At 46.2% G+C, this 16,553-nt stretch overlaps 6 protein-coding genes across 6 annotated transcripts; 3 read left to right on the forward strand and 3 right to left on the reverse strand.

Moving 5' to 3' along the window:
* Positions 1-599: 599 nt before the first annotated feature.
* On the forward strand, positions 600-961 carry I302_108702 (uncharacterized protein; the record flags this gene model as incomplete). Its single annotated transcript, XM_019194427.1, has 2 exons — positions 600-891; positions 945-961. The coding sequence occupies 2 exons, from the start codon at positions 600-602 to the stop codon at positions 959-961; spliced, it is 309 nt and encodes a 102-aa protein (XP_019043263.1).
* A 600-nt stretch (positions 962-1,561) lies between these two features.
* Positions 1,562-2,494, forward strand: I302_108703 (uncharacterized protein; the record flags this gene model as incomplete). The annotated part of the gene is made up of 1 exon (XM_019194428.1): positions 1,562-2,494. One exon carries the CDS (start codon positions 1,562-1,564, stop codon positions 2,492-2,494), a length of 933 nt encoding a protein of 310 aa, XP_019043264.1.
* Positions 2,495-3,395: 901 nt separating this feature from the next.
* I302_108704 (uncharacterized protein) lies at positions 3,396-6,140 on the reverse strand (the record flags this gene model as incomplete). Its single annotated transcript, XM_065870717.1, has 9 exons — positions 3,396-4,059; positions 4,129-4,434; positions 4,553-4,619; positions 4,697-4,849; positions 4,909-5,042; positions 5,112-5,300; positions 5,459-5,563; positions 5,635-5,896; positions 5,984-6,140. The coding sequence occupies 9 exons, from the start codon at positions 6,138-6,140 to the stop codon at positions 3,396-3,398; spliced, it is 2,037 nt and encodes a 678-aa protein (XP_065726789.1).
* An 839-nt stretch (positions 6,141-6,979) lies between these two features.
* Positions 6,980-8,860, forward strand: I302_108705 (uncharacterized protein; the record flags this gene model as incomplete). The annotated part of the gene is made up of 6 exons (XM_019194430.1): positions 6,980-6,982; positions 7,234-7,426; positions 7,741-7,850; positions 7,994-8,379; positions 8,558-8,631; positions 8,760-8,860. The coding sequence occupies 6 exons, from the start codon at positions 6,980-6,982 to the stop codon at positions 8,858-8,860; spliced, it is 867 nt and encodes a 288-aa protein (XP_019043266.1).
* A 947-nt stretch (positions 8,861-9,807) lies between these two features.
* Positions 9,808-12,725, reverse strand: I302_108706 (uncharacterized protein; the record flags this gene model as incomplete). Its single annotated transcript, XM_019194431.1, has 18 exons — positions 9,808-9,856; positions 9,919-10,016; positions 10,081-10,097; positions 10,160-10,215; positions 10,269-10,454; positions 10,519-10,562; positions 10,620-10,694; positions 10,745-10,796; positions 10,850-10,896; positions 10,947-11,024; positions 11,081-11,159; positions 11,216-11,382; positions 11,437-11,470; positions 11,526-11,671; positions 11,747-11,938; positions 12,067-12,144; positions 12,209-12,379; positions 12,453-12,725. 18 exons carry the CDS (start codon positions 12,723-12,725, stop codon positions 9,808-9,810), a joined length of 1,842 nt encoding a protein of 613 aa, XP_019043267.1.
* Positions 12,726-14,416: 1,691 nt separating this feature from the next.
* I302_108707 (AmmeMemoRadiSam system protein B) lies at positions 14,417-16,286 on the reverse strand (the record flags this gene model as incomplete). Its single annotated transcript, XM_019194433.1, has 8 exons — positions 14,417-14,602; positions 14,797-15,058; positions 15,201-15,338; positions 15,414-15,525; positions 15,647-15,759; positions 15,913-16,087; positions 16,163-16,206; positions 16,276-16,286. 8 exons carry the CDS (start codon positions 16,284-16,286, stop codon positions 14,417-14,419), a joined length of 1,041 nt encoding a protein of 346 aa, XP_019043269.1.
* Between the last annotated feature and the right edge of the window lie 267 nt (positions 16,287-16,553).

The raw sequence follows: 16,553 nt of genomic DNA on the forward strand, positions 1-16,553 counted from the left end.
AGGCAACAGGTTTCAGGTGGTAAACCTTAAACTCTTGACATCTTTCAAGACGGGTGCTGAGATTGCTACATTCTTACCGTAGCTGACAGCTAAAGGAAACGCTGACGAGAGATCTCGACAATTTAAATTGTTTCAATGAAGTATGAAATGGGATGTAAGAAGTGGATTGGAAAGGAAGCTAGGAAGCTAGTCCTATGGTGAGGTGTGATTGATCGATATGGGCAACCTCATTTGTGGATGCTCGAATACAAGTGCGTGTTTTAGGGTATCCGAGGTTGAGCAGAGGTCAGTTCAATGATGATCGATCTTCGGAGATGACCCCACCTTTTCACTTGAGATGAAACACTACTAGTAAGTCAATCAAAGGAGTGGAGAATATTCATCAACATTCTCAAAATCAACAACCTCCATATCAACAAGGGAACCTAGATTCACACCAGGCGTTACCTACTTCGTCAACTACACAGGCAGCACCCGCTGTTGTTCAGCCAGCTGCTCCTGAGGAAACATCTCCCCCCAATTCGCCTGCGATTAGTCCTCGAGAAACCACTCAAATTCCTGAGGCAAGCCCACCAACACCTTCACCCCCCGAACCATCAATGCACCCATCCACATCCGCCCGCGCTCCGGTAAATGAACCTTCGACATCTCAGCCTACCCCTCGAGTTTTGATTCCCGCTTTTCCCTTCTGCAAAGAACGATGGGGCTTCTCTCGAAAGATAACCACTACTAAAGCATACCCCCCCTTCAAGACTAATGAACCGTTCGCTTTCCTCCGAAAACGACCAGTCACCCCCGAAGGAGGACGGTCTGCAGATGGAACCTTACTTCCACTTGCGCCATTCAATCTGGATTTCGAAGGTTACACGGACGTCGCGGAGGAAGATCGTTGTGAGTGTAGCGGAAAAGGGAAGAGATATAGTAGCTGATAAGTCTATGATCAGTCCACAATCAGTCATGATCGAGGGTGTCCCGACCGTAAGCGAACCTCGATATCGTACAACCAAGTGAGACAGAAAAAGAAACATCATTCGAGCCGACGAGGCGAGGTAATATTCAGTAAACCATAACAGCAGAAGCAAAGGTGATTGGGTTGGAAGATTATTTTGTATGAGGGCGTAGAGCTTGGCTTGAGACAGACGATTGTGTATAGTTTCCTGGTCAATCAAAGTTTAGTCCATTATTCCTAGTACCGTAGATACCACCGAGTTATCTGGCTTATGCCACTCATGTTCTATGAACCATTATGTGTATATTAGGCTGATTTGTGTCAGCTAAGTAATGACGAAGAGGCATCGTCTGATGTAGACTCAAGGGACGATCGGAACCATATCAAAATTATAAAGCAGAATGGCAAATTGTATAAGATATCCCGTGTTCCGCTTGTGCACTGACCTCTTCTTTTAACACACGGTTAATAACTCGAGGAAAGAATTGGGGTTTTTTCTTTCTCTTTTGTTTTTCCATATTATACTATCCTCATTCTCTTCCGATACCAAGTGATATGTTTGACCAGAAAAACCACCGTCCTCTGTGATACCCTTGCGTTCATCAAATTACCATGACTACGCAAGAAGAACGAAGGATCGAAAGGAAGGCAGGTGGCGGTACGACCCATCCCTTCTTCCCGCCTTTGAATGACAAACATACATCCGCATGTATACTCTCATCGTCCGATCATGTATTCTACCACATCCCCATATCCCAGGCGAAAGATCTTTCACCTACCATTCATAACCTAATCACCAAAACACCCATCCGGGGTGATACTGGAAATTGGACATCCCTCGAGGCAAGCTCGGATACAATCACATTAGTACTAACGGTCCTCCTCAGGCCTCATCTACTCACAAATCCCAAAAGCCCCACCAACCCACAGTCCCTACTGAAGCTCCTCCCCGATGCATTGATCTTCACTAGACAATATGGTATAACCCACTTCCACTCGAGATGCACCAAACTCCTCATCTCACTTAACTCATCCCCCTTAATCCTCTACACAGCTTTTGCCCTGGTAGATGACCATCCCTCTTGTCAACGATACTCCAATCTATTCATTCGATCTCAATATCTCGACTACCTTCCTCCAATTGTCACCCGCATCCTCTCAACCCACTCACCAAAATACCTTAACGCCCTTCTTGCCCTGCACGCTACATGGTCGAAAGCCTACGACGAGCTATATCAAGCATTGGTATCAGATCTCGCAGGGGTGAATATCCAATTATCAGGATTCGGCTCAACATGCAAAAAACGTTTTGGTCGAGGATGTCCAGGGTATATCTCCTCGAAAGGACAGTTCAAAGATCTCAGAGTAAGAGCAGCGGATGCGACGGCAGCTACTGCTAGAGATCATGGATATAGGTGTATGAATGCGAGAATCGAGGCGAGTATTCATGACGAGGTGGGGTGCGAGACATGCAGTCATAGGTTCGTTAATGCTTTTGGGGCTGTGATGAGTAGGGTATTTGAGGGGATCAGGGAGGGGATTTGAGTGGGAGGGGTATGAGGAGAACAAAAGATGTTAGACTGAGGGAGGTCTCATGTTACAGTGGTAGATTACTTGTATCAAGAAGGGAATTTTCATTTTTACTTTACTTTAGTCTACACCTTTTGTGGTCGGTGCGAGTTACATCATCTTCCTTCCGCTCGTCTCGTCTGTTCACAGGTCGATTTACCTTCATTCGAGTCGCTACACTCTCACTCTTGTACTTGTGAGAACTAAATTTTGGGTATGACTCATCAGTCAACTGATTGAGTACAATTATGTTTGTGTTATACTTGTGCGAAGTGATCCGTCTTATGATTCGACCTTTCTTCGCAGTCATTTCACATTGTAGTTTCCTATTCGAGAGAAATGCATATCCAGGGCTATGTATGAGCGTGGAGTGTATTCGATTAAGTGTACAAGGGCCATATCACCATTGACACCATCACTGTCTTATTGTCCGCTATCAGATTGTTCACATGGTGCCAAGTCGCATCGTAACTTCCTTTTGATATCATTTTAATCGGATCGATGCATTTTATCGATATGTATATACAACTGGACGAAAATCATCAAGGGATAACAAGTGGGTGATGGTGGGGGACATCCCAATGACAAGGGGGAAGATGTGCGAATGACAAGTAGACAGGATGAGTGGCACAAGACCGTAACATGTGTTGAGTTACAAGATCTTCACCTTGAACGGATATGTCTAATCGACATTGGCAGAGACGAACCTATCACCATGATATCAGCGTACAGCCCTGTCACTCCTTCGTCGAAGCCCCATCTCCCATCTCCCATCGCCCATCTCCCAAACGACAGACACAGCGTACGTCCCCACAACATGGATCATACCACTATACCATGCCAATCATCCATACAAAGAAGTCATAGTGGAAACCACTCACATCAACTCCTGGAACTTATCCCACATATCCTTATCCCCCACCAGTTTCCTACTCAACCTAACATAGTTGGGTATGGTCAAATCGGCCATTCTCCAAGGTGTGATCTTCTTCAAAGCTTTTTCGAATTTACTCTTCTTCTCAATCTCCACTTCCCCACCTCCACCCTCTCCCTCGTGGGCAGTAAGAAAAGCATCATCCCACTCCGGAAGTAATCTAAAAGGTATAGGCGGATCTTGACCCCACCCTCCTCCTGTCACATTCGGAGCTAACACCTCTTTTATATACGTGGTATATTCAATCTCCCATTCTGGCCTTTCCTTCTGCTTATTCACTTTAGGCAAGTAAAACTGGGTATATCCCAAGGGAGATAACGCCCTATTTGTTCTTGAAGGAGAATCCTTTGAATAGTATCGAGGTAATCTCCTAAATACACAATGTGGTTTATCTTCATTTTCCTTCTTCTTGCAATCACCTTTGGGCTGTTTACCATGTCGATGGCCTGGTCGACGGCCTTTCTTCTTCGTGATGTCTACGTCGTCGTCCATGTCTAGGTCTTCCTCTTCCTCCTCCTCTTCATCCTCATCCTCCTGAGAGGAAACTTGGTATGGTTTATAGATTGCCTCTTCGTTCTTCTCATCTCCGAGTCCAGAGACGTTATACCTATAATCATTCTCAGACATCAGCTCAACACACATAAGCAACGGACTAAAGATGTGACCAATAACCCACGTGAATATCCTCAATCCAGGCAAATAAGTAGGAATAACACTAGCAGCTACGTTAATCGCAACGTAATCCTTCAACTTCAGATCCTTTGCCCCCGGCATATCCTGGAAATCCTTCTTCAGTTCCTCTTTCAGCGTATCTCCCGCTCCGAATATCCCTAATGGTCCGTTAGAGTCGAAGGAAGGTAAGGAAGATAGATTCGCTGTGAGAGGGGAAAAGTTCTTCTTCGATTTAGCTTTGGATTTGGAGCGTGAAACGGGAGTAGCTTCGAGTTCGTCCACGTCGATGAAGAAGAAGTGGTCGATGTTCCTATAGGCGAGATGTATTAGCAGAAACCCATCTATTAATGACGATATCCCCGAGTCAAGCGTAACATGGTTCTGCCGCCGACCAAGAGGCTTTACTGTATCTATGAAAGATCACTCACATATGCCCAAACAAATGCCCAACGATGGTATCCTGATACCTCAACGCCAAATCACCGTATCTGAGATCTATCCTCGATTATCACGTATTAGCCACCTATCGCTCTTCCTCTAGATTTCTGGGCAATGTGGAGAACATCGCTCACAGCAATTATCATAATAATATCCCATATGAGGCGGTACATGCCCCGTCAACCAAACCTGCATCCCCCTATCTCTAAAAGCGGATAATTGAACATCCAACCAATCCATCTCCAAAGCACCAGGGTCGCTTGAGTGATCGCCGCATCCATCGACCACTACACATACACTATTAGCTGGACCCTTCTCGGACGAGAAGAGGGAGAGAGAAGCTCACGAGTATTCGAATCGTACCAGAACAACGTATTAAGCGATATCACAGCCAACCTATCCGGGATAACTTCTACGGAATAATACGCTCCTCGCTCGAATACGTGGGAGTAATCTGGGGGGATAAATTTGTCCCATATCCTATGAGGGTCCATCAGCTCGACCGTCACTAAATGAAAAATGACGAAGGAGACTGCCTTGTTGACTTACCGCAAAAACTCTTCTGTCAATTTACTAGGCCCCGCAGCCATGACGTTGTGAGGCCAGATATCGTTGTTACCTATACTGGGGACTATGGGTATATCCGTACCGAACGTATCTAGCATCTTGGAGACGACCATTCGATTCAGGTCGAAGATCTCATTGGTCGTACGTGGGAGGGAACGGTCGATGTCGTGTCTGGTGGACGAGTGAGTCAGTATGAATAGGGGCGTGGCATTGCGAAGGTAGGTGCGAAGAAGACAGAAGAGCGAGGGGGCAATCGACATTAAGAGTCGGAAGAGCAACGGGAAGCTAACTGTCCCGTTAGAGTTCAGACAGATATGGATGCAACTAACCTCGCATTGTCCCCTGTCCAAACTATAAAATCAATCTCATCCCTCCATTCCTCCTTCAACCAGTCGAACGTGATATTCACCAACGACAAGGGTGTATCGCATTTCCTATGTACGACTCAAGGTATGAGTAGCTAGCTCCAAATCTCTGGTACAAAGCGTCGGAATCAGCTACTTACGATACAGCTGTACCCCATTTCCCAGCTAAATCCAAATCCTTCTTATCCTTGAGCATCTCCATATCCGACTCTTCATCGTCTTCATCTTCTCCTTCTTGCTCTGTGTCCAAAGCCAAGTCCACCTCCACAATTTTCCCCTTCCCCTTCTTCTTCTTGCCCTTATCTTTCGACCTCCGATGGCATCCCGAATCAAAGGTTGCTCCAGCCTTGTAATGCGGGTCGGGGTGGATATCTGTGATGTGCAGAAACCGTCCCTTGAGGGCTATATCGGGGCATAGCAAATCAGTCAGCTGATGAAGTCAAGAAAGGTGTTCATGCAGGTTCCACTGTCTGAATGAGCTGGACTCACGTCGTCTTTTCGGCTTCACCAATTGCTTAACATCCCCTTCTGGGCTATGAGGTGATGGTCCAAAAACAACCTGCTCAGAGTTGGACGTAGACGTAGAAGCAGAGGACGAAGCTGCTATAGCCAGTCCGGCCAGACCCGCTAGTATAGTAGATCGCATTATATTCTTGTATGGATTGATGTGACCATTCAGTCAACACAAGTTGGATATATCTCGGTAACGAGTACCCTTGCGATAGTTTTGGTTCTTTGTTCTTTGTTGGAGTGAATCTGAGTTGCTATGCTGTACTGAGGTTTTGCAAGGTTGTCGGTTGGATGGTCGTACGACCTACCAGAGTATCGTCCAGGAGTGATCGAGCAGTGAAAGAGTGGGACTGTATCAGTCGATGTATCTGAATTGAATGTGGTTTGGTTGTAGTTCACGAACGTGTAAAAAGTAAACTCTTTCTTCGAGAGTGAGGGCATTTTCATTCTCATTTTCAGTGCTAGTGCGTCATTCAATCACTTGATGTGCGGATCTTCTTGGCTGTTGTTAGGCACATCACACAGGTTGCAGCGATTGGACGTATGCCTATCTTTGGCTTTGATTTGATTCCGAACATTAGACTTGTTTTTTACCATGTCCGGTAAATCGTTTAAATTACAAAAATTTCAAGTCCACTACGAGCGCACTCTCGGTTTTTGCGGTTATCGCTATCTACCTCCCTTGCCAGATCTACCACGAACAGTAAGAAAGAGTGCTACTACTGCGTATACGTCAACCTCTATACGGTCGACCACCTTCCCGAACTTGGCATAGGCATAGTCAAGACAACTTTTGAAGTTCCTCTGCTTCATCTTGTAAGTCACTCACCATCAAATATCCAAAGCGACCATAATTCCATTATCACTCACAAAGACACATCCCGGCTAACGGCCACACCACTTTGCCCACCATTTCAGAAGCTTCCCCCTTTTCGTTAATCTCAGTCCTTATTGGGCTGTTCAACAAGACACAGGATGGTGAGTGGTCTCCATTCAGAATAGAAGAAATGGTTCATGTACCAAAAGGGACCCTATCATATCCTACTACCGTCTCTTCTTGCATGTCTCGTATCTCAATGTATTCATGTTGGATATAATGACATCGAATCACCAACTCGGGTGACCAATCCCATATCCTCTCCCGCTCCTCATAACCTCAATACACCACAACAAATCACTAACGCATCATCTCGCTAACGCTCGATGTTGCTCGATGTTGCTCGTCACAGCTCCGTCGTCAGACCCGCGAACGACGGGAATACATCTACAAGAAATCACAAGAATCTCAGGAGAGAGCCATCTACGAGAGGAAGCAGAAGATCAAGGATCTGTTGGCGCAGGGGAAACAATTGCCTACGGAACTTAGGAATGAGGTTAGGGGGAAGGGAGGGAAGGATTTGGTATTGGATGAGGCGCAGGTTGGTGAGTGTGGTCTCGAGCGGAGCGAATGGTCAGTTGAGCGAGAAGATGGAGGTTAGAGAGAATTGGAAGGACAGAGCAGGTCGTGGATAAGGGGGAGAAGTCGTTCTGGTATGCTCCGAGAGGAGCTGGGATAGACTCGCATAGGGGAAGAGCGGGAATAAATGATCATGTTCTGATGCCAAGAAAATGATGATGGAGTCTGAAGATATAGTTCTTATCGGAGAGGAGAGATGCGAGGCATAGTTGGATGATGGCGAAATCAATCATATTACCTGATATCTGTATTGATGCTAATCAAACTCTGTCGCGCATAGACCCACGATCCCATATCGACGACGAATATGCCAAAGTCGGTACCTACGACCCCAAGATCGTCATCACCACCTCTCGATCTCCTTCATCCAGGCTACTCCAATTCTCCAAGGTAAGTCGCAACGTCCATTTGAATTACTTCATCTCTCTTTCCTCATTGGCCCAATACAACCATCAGACTCGACATGATGAGATCACATCAACGACCAGCTCATACACACCCTCAACATAAGCTAATACCCCATTAACATCCAGGAACTCCGTCTAGTCTTCCCAAACTCGCACCGTCTCAACAGAGGAAACACAGTAATCAAAGACCTCGTCTCAGCCTGCAACTCCCAGGGCGTCACAGACCTCCTAGTAATCCACGAACACCGTGGTGTCCCCGACGCCCTCATAATCTCCCACTTACCACACGGACCAACCCTCTCCATGACCCTCCACAACGTGACCCTGCGACATGATGTGTCGAGTTCCAGCTCGACAGTATCAGAGCAATACCCGAATTTAATTTTCGACAATTTTCAGACACAGTTGGGGGAGAGAATTACGGGGATCTTGAAGGCTCTCTTTCCGGTGCCGAAGGATGATGCTAAGAGGGTGATGACGTTTAGGAATGAGAGTGATTTTATAAGTTTCAGGTGAGTTGGTGTGGCTGGGTGAATAGGACTAGAGACTGAGGGGTGGCATTTTGTCATATCAATGAGGAATGGGGAAATAACTTAGGAAGACCGAGTGTCGATTTATAGCTAAGGGAGGGGAGATGGAAGTCATCAATGAGGGAAGGAGCAAACAGCTAACTTCATACATTATAATCAGACACCACGTATTCGCCAAGACAGGACACAAGGAAGTGCAACTAGCAGAAGTGGGACCGAGATTTGAAGCCAAGCGTGAGTTCAAATTCCAAATTCTCTCGGATATCATAAAAGACTATGAGTTATCATCACCCCTCGTATCGTTTTCTTCACCTCTCTCTGGTCGCATATTGGGTGTCATCGCTGATACAAATACCCCGCAGCATATGAGATTCGCCAAGGCACTATCGACCAGACAGAAGCGGATGTGGAATGGTTGTTGAGACCGTATCTTAGGACTTCGAAGAAGAGGAATCAGATTTAGTTTGAGTTCGTCTCTCATATTCACTCTTGTGCTACGGCTTTATTCCAGACCGGAATGTCAGGTGGTATCTCATCTTCACCAAGTCACTTTTGCTCGTATTTGCAAATTCCTTTGTTGTATATTATATCATCATCACCACACCACATGCATCAACCATAATCATAGTGTAGGTCAGACCATGAAACGCTTCGCCTATAGTATCGCAGGCATATCTACCCGCTGACTTGACACATTAGATAAATCTGCATAAGACATATAACATAGATATAACTGATCCTTTCCTCTTTCCTCGTTCCTCTTTCCTTTTCTGATCTTTTGATTTTACTTCCTAGATTCACTATATCACAGATCAAATCTTACTTCGTCGTACTTTGACATCCTGCGCTTCGACTTGATCTTTCCGTATGATGACGTTATTATGGATGTGAATGAAAACGAGAATGAACGATAACCGGAGATTGGAGAAATGTGTTTTTATGAGATTTTTCGTTGAGCGGAATGGTATAAAATGAATGGACTGGGTAAGATGCGATATGCGATAATGGATTGATGAGATGATGAAAATATATACAAATAACAGTTGAGTACGATGGATGAATGTAAATGTGAATGCTGGATGATATATATGGACAACGAACAATGATGAATTGAGAAGACGATGCGACGTGATTATCAGAAAATATATGATGAAGAGTGTAAAATGATGCCTTGAAATGCGATTGAGGTTGGATATGCTGATGATTTGAGCTTGTAGGAGGAGAATGGAAGTGCTTATTGTTTGCTAGATTATATATGTCGTTTCGTACTGATCGTGTAATGAAGCTTTTTTTGGTAAAATTCGTTTTTAGATGGTCTTTTTATGAAATGTTCGAGAGTGATCTCGGGGATGATGCCCATGGTGATTGTTGAGAATCGTTGAGACGAAGCGACAATGCTTTGTAGTTTTACTAGCCGCTTCCAGCTCGATGTCTGACTCCGACCGCATGCATCAATCCGCTACATGGATGGAGAGTCAGCTGCATTGATCTCAGGTATCTACATGCGCAAGATAAGCTCACAGCGAACGAAGCAGATCATTCCCACTTTGCGAGTTCCGCAAAGTCGTGCTGTATGCTCGACAAGTTTGACGAACTCGGACATGTTCAGCGGGAGTGAGCTGCACAAAGGAGTCAGGATCAGCTGAGACTTCATGCTTCCCCGCAACTCGAACTTCAGCTCACGCAAGATAGGACGAATGCTGGGCATCAGAGTGCATAATCAGCACAAACCCCATGTCAACCTTGCGCAGGCTGCACTCACTGAGATGGGCCTTGCCAATAGATGATGTAGCAATAGCGACGATACCAGGGGTACGTCTGTCATTGACAGGTGTCAGCCACTATTTCTCACGTACACAACGATGACCTACCCATCATCATGAGAACAGATCGCCTCGACGTATTTAACGATAGATCCTCTGCCACCTTCAGTGAGAGCGATCTTGGCGAAATTGACACCGTGATGGGTGACAGCGACAGGTGGATAAGAAGTCAGGATGGCTTCGCAAGTACGTCGGTACAGTTGAGGGTACCCGATAAGCTTGGTGATGGCGAAGCTGCCGAGGGATACGCAATCAGCTAAAATGTCCACCAGTGCAAGCAGAAATTCAGTCGACTCACTGTCCGAACTGGTTGTTCGAGATACGAGCGATGTCCGCCAGAATCTGTACGCTTGTCAGCTTGATTCTGCATGGGGCATAATGACCATGTATCCAGCTTACCTCCGCAAAGCAAGGTTCCATCAATTCTTGAGATCCGAAAACCTCAAAAACTTGTTGAACAGCGATCGAACCGTGCTGCAGCAAAGTGAGTTAACTCGGGCACAATCAATCGAAAACTAACTCACCTCGTTTATGCAAGTCAGATCAGACCATCTCCCCACCATCTCCTCGTTGATCCTGTTGAAACATTGTAAGCTGTCGATTCAGAGAATATCCCTAATCTAACTCACTTTGTGAAGATCTCGAATTGTCTACCTTGTCGGCATTTCTCAAGATACTAATTCAGGACATTCAGCGGAAGCTGGCTTCGCAAACAATACCACTCACTTCCCGCCATAACCTCCTGGCTCCCGTTTTCATAGACTCAAAAATGCCAAACTTGATCAAGGCGTCCGAAATAGGCTCCTGCGCACGTTGTTGTGTCAGTCGACCATGAGTCACCACAAGACGCGGTGGCTCACCTCCAACTCCTTGGTCAAGATAGCCTTACACAAGACATGTGTACCGAATTTATCGCTCGCGATGGGTACGATATCCTCTCTGCAATTAGTCGATCAGTTACAAGCTAAGCAAGCAAGAAAAAAAAATCAACGTACTGAATCTCTCTGATGAAAGCCATCTTATCCACCATCCCGCACCTTTCGAGTAGTTGTTGACAAAGATAATTTCCGCAAGATGTGAAGCAAAGTGGCTTTGCCCCTTCGATGATTGAACGGACGAGTATACCGGTCGGATCCGTGTTCCTAGGAAGTCCAAGACGGCTCTGAAAGAGGTCACGCTCAGCTGAATAGAGCATTTCATGAGGAAGCAGACTTACTGCTAGGGCATTTACAGCTGCCTTCAACCCGGAGCTGACATAGATGACTGCTCAGCAATTGTACCAGGTTATCACAGCGTCAGACTCACCTCTCAGAGCTACTCTTGGGTATCCTATGCGCGATAATCCAGACGATAGGTCGGATATACTCGATGGGCATATCGGCGAAGTTGAAGGTGCCTTGTAGGATAGGTACGACCAGATGAGGTGGAGGGGAGTAATTGGCTTTATCAAGCTACATGCATCGATATCAGCTTGCATACAGACCAGGTTGAAAACAGTCTTGCCAGCTGAACCCATTCTTACTTACCTGATCTTCCCCAACATGCACGAACCTGGAAGTTTCATAGCACGTCTCAGGATCTTCAAACCTTTGTAGACCGAGTCCAGCGACCTGGCCATATCCCACTGTGGCGAAAGAAGGATTGATATTGTCGAAGACCATAGACGAGCGAGAGCTGACGGGGGGTGAGGTGTATGCGGTAGATTGGTTGGTGTAGGCCTGTCAACGAGTCAATAGTGATCAGTGATTAGTCCACCTAATGGGTCTGGAAATGGTGGCAATGGTACACAGGACACGACAGAGGCTAATGATACTGCGAAGACAACTGGGAAAATAGCAAAACATACGGGATAAGCATTCCTTTCTCTCAACTTCTGATTCTCCATAGTCAATTCTCGTATTTTCTCCTCGGCTATGGCGAGTCTCTGCATGACATGGGAACAGTTCAGCGGCATGGCTCTGTTTCTACAGTACTCAAAACTGACTGACCTCTTGTAAGCTGATACTTCTGTGATTTTGATTTCGTTGTTGGCCATGACCATGGTGACTTGGTCTGGTAGGTACAGGTGGACCCCAAGCACCATTGTTCACTCCGGGCATGAAAGGCGATGCGAGTGCGTGTGGAGATACTTGATTGGATTGAGGAGGGAGATCACCGAGCTGATCCAGACGGTGAGCTAGCTTGGCGAGCTGTGGATGCGGTTAAGAATGGAACGTATATTCTACTACTCACCACTCTTCGTTGTTCCCCATACCCAGCACCCAAGGTCTGACCTTGACCCATTCCACCGATATTAGAGGCGGACAAACTCCTATATCTATCCGACCACAAAGCTGGTTCGGAAGGTAAAGCGGGAGTAGCCACAACCGGGCTGACACTTCCTGAAGGAGGTGTATCTCTTGGTGTGGTATGACGAGAGACGGTCAGTGGACCTTCGATGGAGGTGGAGGATGGTTGGGAGGTAGGAGGGGTCCAGGGGGAGGTGTTGAATGGGTGGAAGGACATGGTGAATGAAAAGGGACTACGAGATCAACCTTTACGTGGTGGGGGGTATGAATGAAGGAGGTGTGAGCTGATTGTTGAATGAGATGAAGGGGTGATGTGCTATGAGAAGGGGATCATTGAGCTATGATGAAGATAGAAAGAGAAGAAGAAGAAGATATGGTGATATTGGTAAAGGGAAAGGGGATTGAGGGAAGAGATACAAGCGAGATGAGACAGACAAGGGTCAAGTCTAAGTCAATGCTGTGAAATATATCAGATGTGATGTGAGGTAGTAAAGGTATACAAGTTGAGTCAGCTGCGTGGCCTTTGCCAAAGACGGAAGAGATGTGAAATACGATGAGAAAGAAGAGAAAGAAGAAGAGAATGAGATGTGAGATTGTGTATTATATATATGTGTTCGTATCCAAGCTCATGTAGGTACTCTTTCTCTCTCTCTCTCTTTCCCAAAAGTCGTACTAAACCGCATGCATGCACTCGATCAATTTTAGTGGAAGGGTGGACATGCACAAAGTCACTCGCGGTGGAGTCCCACAGTCACGTGATATTGGTTTGAATTGATTCCGTTGTCATCTTTCAACTTAGTGATTGCATAGATATCAGGCTCACCCTGCTTGAGTGATTGATTGATTCGCTGGTTTGCTGATTTGCTACATAGCAGTGAAAGAGTGCATAGATATCGAATATAACAGCTCATCAACAATAGCATACATCCAACCTATACATACATATCAACACCTTCAGCAATAACACCCGTACCATCGCCCAAGATCAACGATCACCTTAATACCCCTACCTACCGACAGACAAACACAGTAAAAATGGCTACTACACCAACGATGGACGAGTACAGACGTATGTTGTGTCTTTGCTTCTCTCTCTCCTCATCTCTCATGTCAAGGGAATATGCTAATGAGTATACACCTTCATATCTCAAACCTCCTTCTTCATGCTTTCTTCGCAATCAAAAACAAAATCAACATCAAAACCCTGCGCATGCCCATGCCCATACTGTCCGTGAAACCAAACACCCTTCGCCCGCCCAGAAATACTCAAATCCCGAGACGAGCACATCCGAGAATCATGGATCAAAGCAATGGAAGCGCGACTAGTAAGAGAGGAGTTACAAAAATGTTATAGAGGGGAGGGTGTCAACCATTTGCAGAACTGTAAGGATCTGGCGGAGAAGTACGCGGGGATGATTAGGGAGAACAAGGTGGGTCACCCGTTTTCTCAAAGCATAATCTGTGGATTCTCCAGTAAAGAAGGGAGAGAGGAGAAGGCTGAGGTCCGAGAGAGGGAAGGATGATAAGGGAGATCAGGCAATACCGAGTATAACTTAGTTCTTCAATGAGGATCTCCCGGTAGTTCTAACTCCATGAGGATCTCAAATTCTATCTCCCCATCCTTCTTGTCGTTAGAAATTAAACGACATATCGTGTGAGAGTACTCATGCTGACTCGCCGATTTCAACTACAGGTAAAAGGATACAAACAAATCGACACGGATATGCCCTAGACAGTCTTTCTTTCATAGAAGAACTGTCTCATGTATCTTGTGGCCTTCTTCCCGATGTACAAACATAAATATCATCTCATTCTCACTAATATCTAATACACAGAATCGACTATACAATTCTCCCATCGCTTCCTCATTCCCTCTCTGCCAGACTATCAATCTCATATCCCGTTTAATCACTTGGGCACCCTCAACACCCCACTCACATAACTAACACTACTATCCCCCCCATCCAGACACTTACTACTTTGTTCGTACCTCACGAAAGTGAACTCGGGTTTTTGTGAATCCGGCTTGTCCAAGTAGATATGTTGGATGAGATAAAGGAGCGCAGTAATGGGGTTTCGACCGCAGATGGTGTTCTATACTCAACGCAAGATCAGCTGAGCAACTCTCATCACCCTCAAAATCATCCCGGCATTCCCAATTAACATGGGATTCTTCCCTTCATGTAGATAGGTACCCTTTCACCTCCCCCCGTAAACCCCCTTCACCCACTGCAGCACATCCATCCCGAACACCATGATCGGATCCTTTTCGAAGATGCTTCACTCACCTTGGTCTTCCACAAATAAGCCTCCCACCTCCGCACCGCCCCTTCTTCCGCAGGGTGTCTAAGCAGATCCATCCCCTCATGATCCATATATTGTATAGACTTCCAGATTGGTGTATCCCTATTACTCTGCGAGGGAGTGAACTTCCTAATCAGGTCGGGAGGACTGAACGATGCTGGTGGGGTTTCGTGCGGGACTGGAGGGACGGGGTAGGGAGGCGGGGGTGCGTTGGGGTAGTATGGTGTGCAGGAGAATCTCGTGCCCCTGCGATATCAAAGGCAAACAATCAGTACGATGATGGATGTATCTCACATGGGTGAGCCGCCTGGTACGGGTGGAATGGCACAGCAATAATATGACGTGTTCATCTGAGAATGAGAATGAAGTGAGAGAAATAATCACACACCAATGACAGAAATCCGACGAAATGATAAAAAACGTCTCATCATCCTCCCAGTACTTCGCTAACACTTTACTAAGCTCATCAAGCGTATCAGCTGTAGGATGTCCAACCAGTATAGGAACGAGGGTGAGATCGGGTTTACTGCGTCATCAACGCATACAACAAATCAGCTTCGGCAAGCAACAAGATATCGGACGAAGAGGCGGGTAAACCTACTCCCTGAACATATGTCTGATATAGGGCAAATGCATTTCCAAGCTGTGTTCGTCCTCGTCAACTGAGGATTTCATCGTGGAGAATATCCCTGTCGCTTTGAGTTCATCGATGGCTACGATTCCAAAGGAGTAATCGTCAGCGATGCTTGTCGCAGCAGATTACATGTCATCTCTGCACGCAGCCGCAGTCAAGAGGAAGGAAGTGAGGTTCTGAGAAAGTATGATGAAACCCACTCTTCAAATCCAAGGTGATATCACCCACGGGCGTTTCATAGCTCTTAAATCCTGATAGAGCCACTCCAGGGATATAGGCATGATGAGATGGACCAAGGAGGAAGACTCGTTTGCTAAGCACCCATGCATATAGATATCAACTTCAGCAGTCCCACCTTATGAACCTTGCTGTACATCCTGCCCTCCGTACCGAGGACCGGCTCTTCCACCATGTTCAGTCTGACCATCGGGTAGGAGCGGATGTACAGGAAGCCAGAACCACTCACATCTTGTCAACAGGGATACTAGCATAAGCCCAAGCTGCCGTCGGCCCACTATAACTATACCCCGCATGAGGCGCTATAATAGCTTTAGCATCTACCACCGGGTGGTGATAGTTGAGTTCGGGGATTGGTGTGACTTTGGATAGGTTGGTGGAGAGCTGTTGGCGGAGTTGTGTCTCTGCGAGGGTATAGTTCTATCAGTAATGATAGTTTGACGCGGTGATGATGACTGGCAGAGGAAGGGTATACACACCCGAAGCGCTGTACCAGCTTCCTGCGTGGGTAGCTTCTCTTGCGCTGTTTGGTATCGCAAGATGTTAGTGAGCACTCTCGTTCTCATGGGTAAGCATCGCAGGTCCGACTTACCTGCTTGGCATTGTGTCTCTAATATATCAGTCTTGTTATGAAGAGAGGTAAGAAAGTGGATAGATGGGTAGCCTTGATATCTTATCTATGCAGATTTATTATTCCCTTCCTTCCTGTCGCCATCAAGGGTGGACACATTTGTAGACGGTGCTATATGGGGTCCCCATCGGAATGACGTAGCTTGCTGTAACCACACCATCCTCAGATGACCATACGAATACCAGGATACAAGAATGCAACGCAACAAGCTATCACCTCACGTCGTATCATCATGCATA

The sequence above is a fragment of the Kwoniella bestiolae genome, chromosome 8 (assembly GCF_000512585.2).
Source record: "Kwoniella bestiolae CBS 10118 chromosome 8, complete sequence".
Classification (NCBI taxonomy): Eukaryota; Fungi; Basidiomycota; class Tremellomycetes; order Tremellales; family Cryptococcaceae; genus Kwoniella; species Kwoniella bestiolae.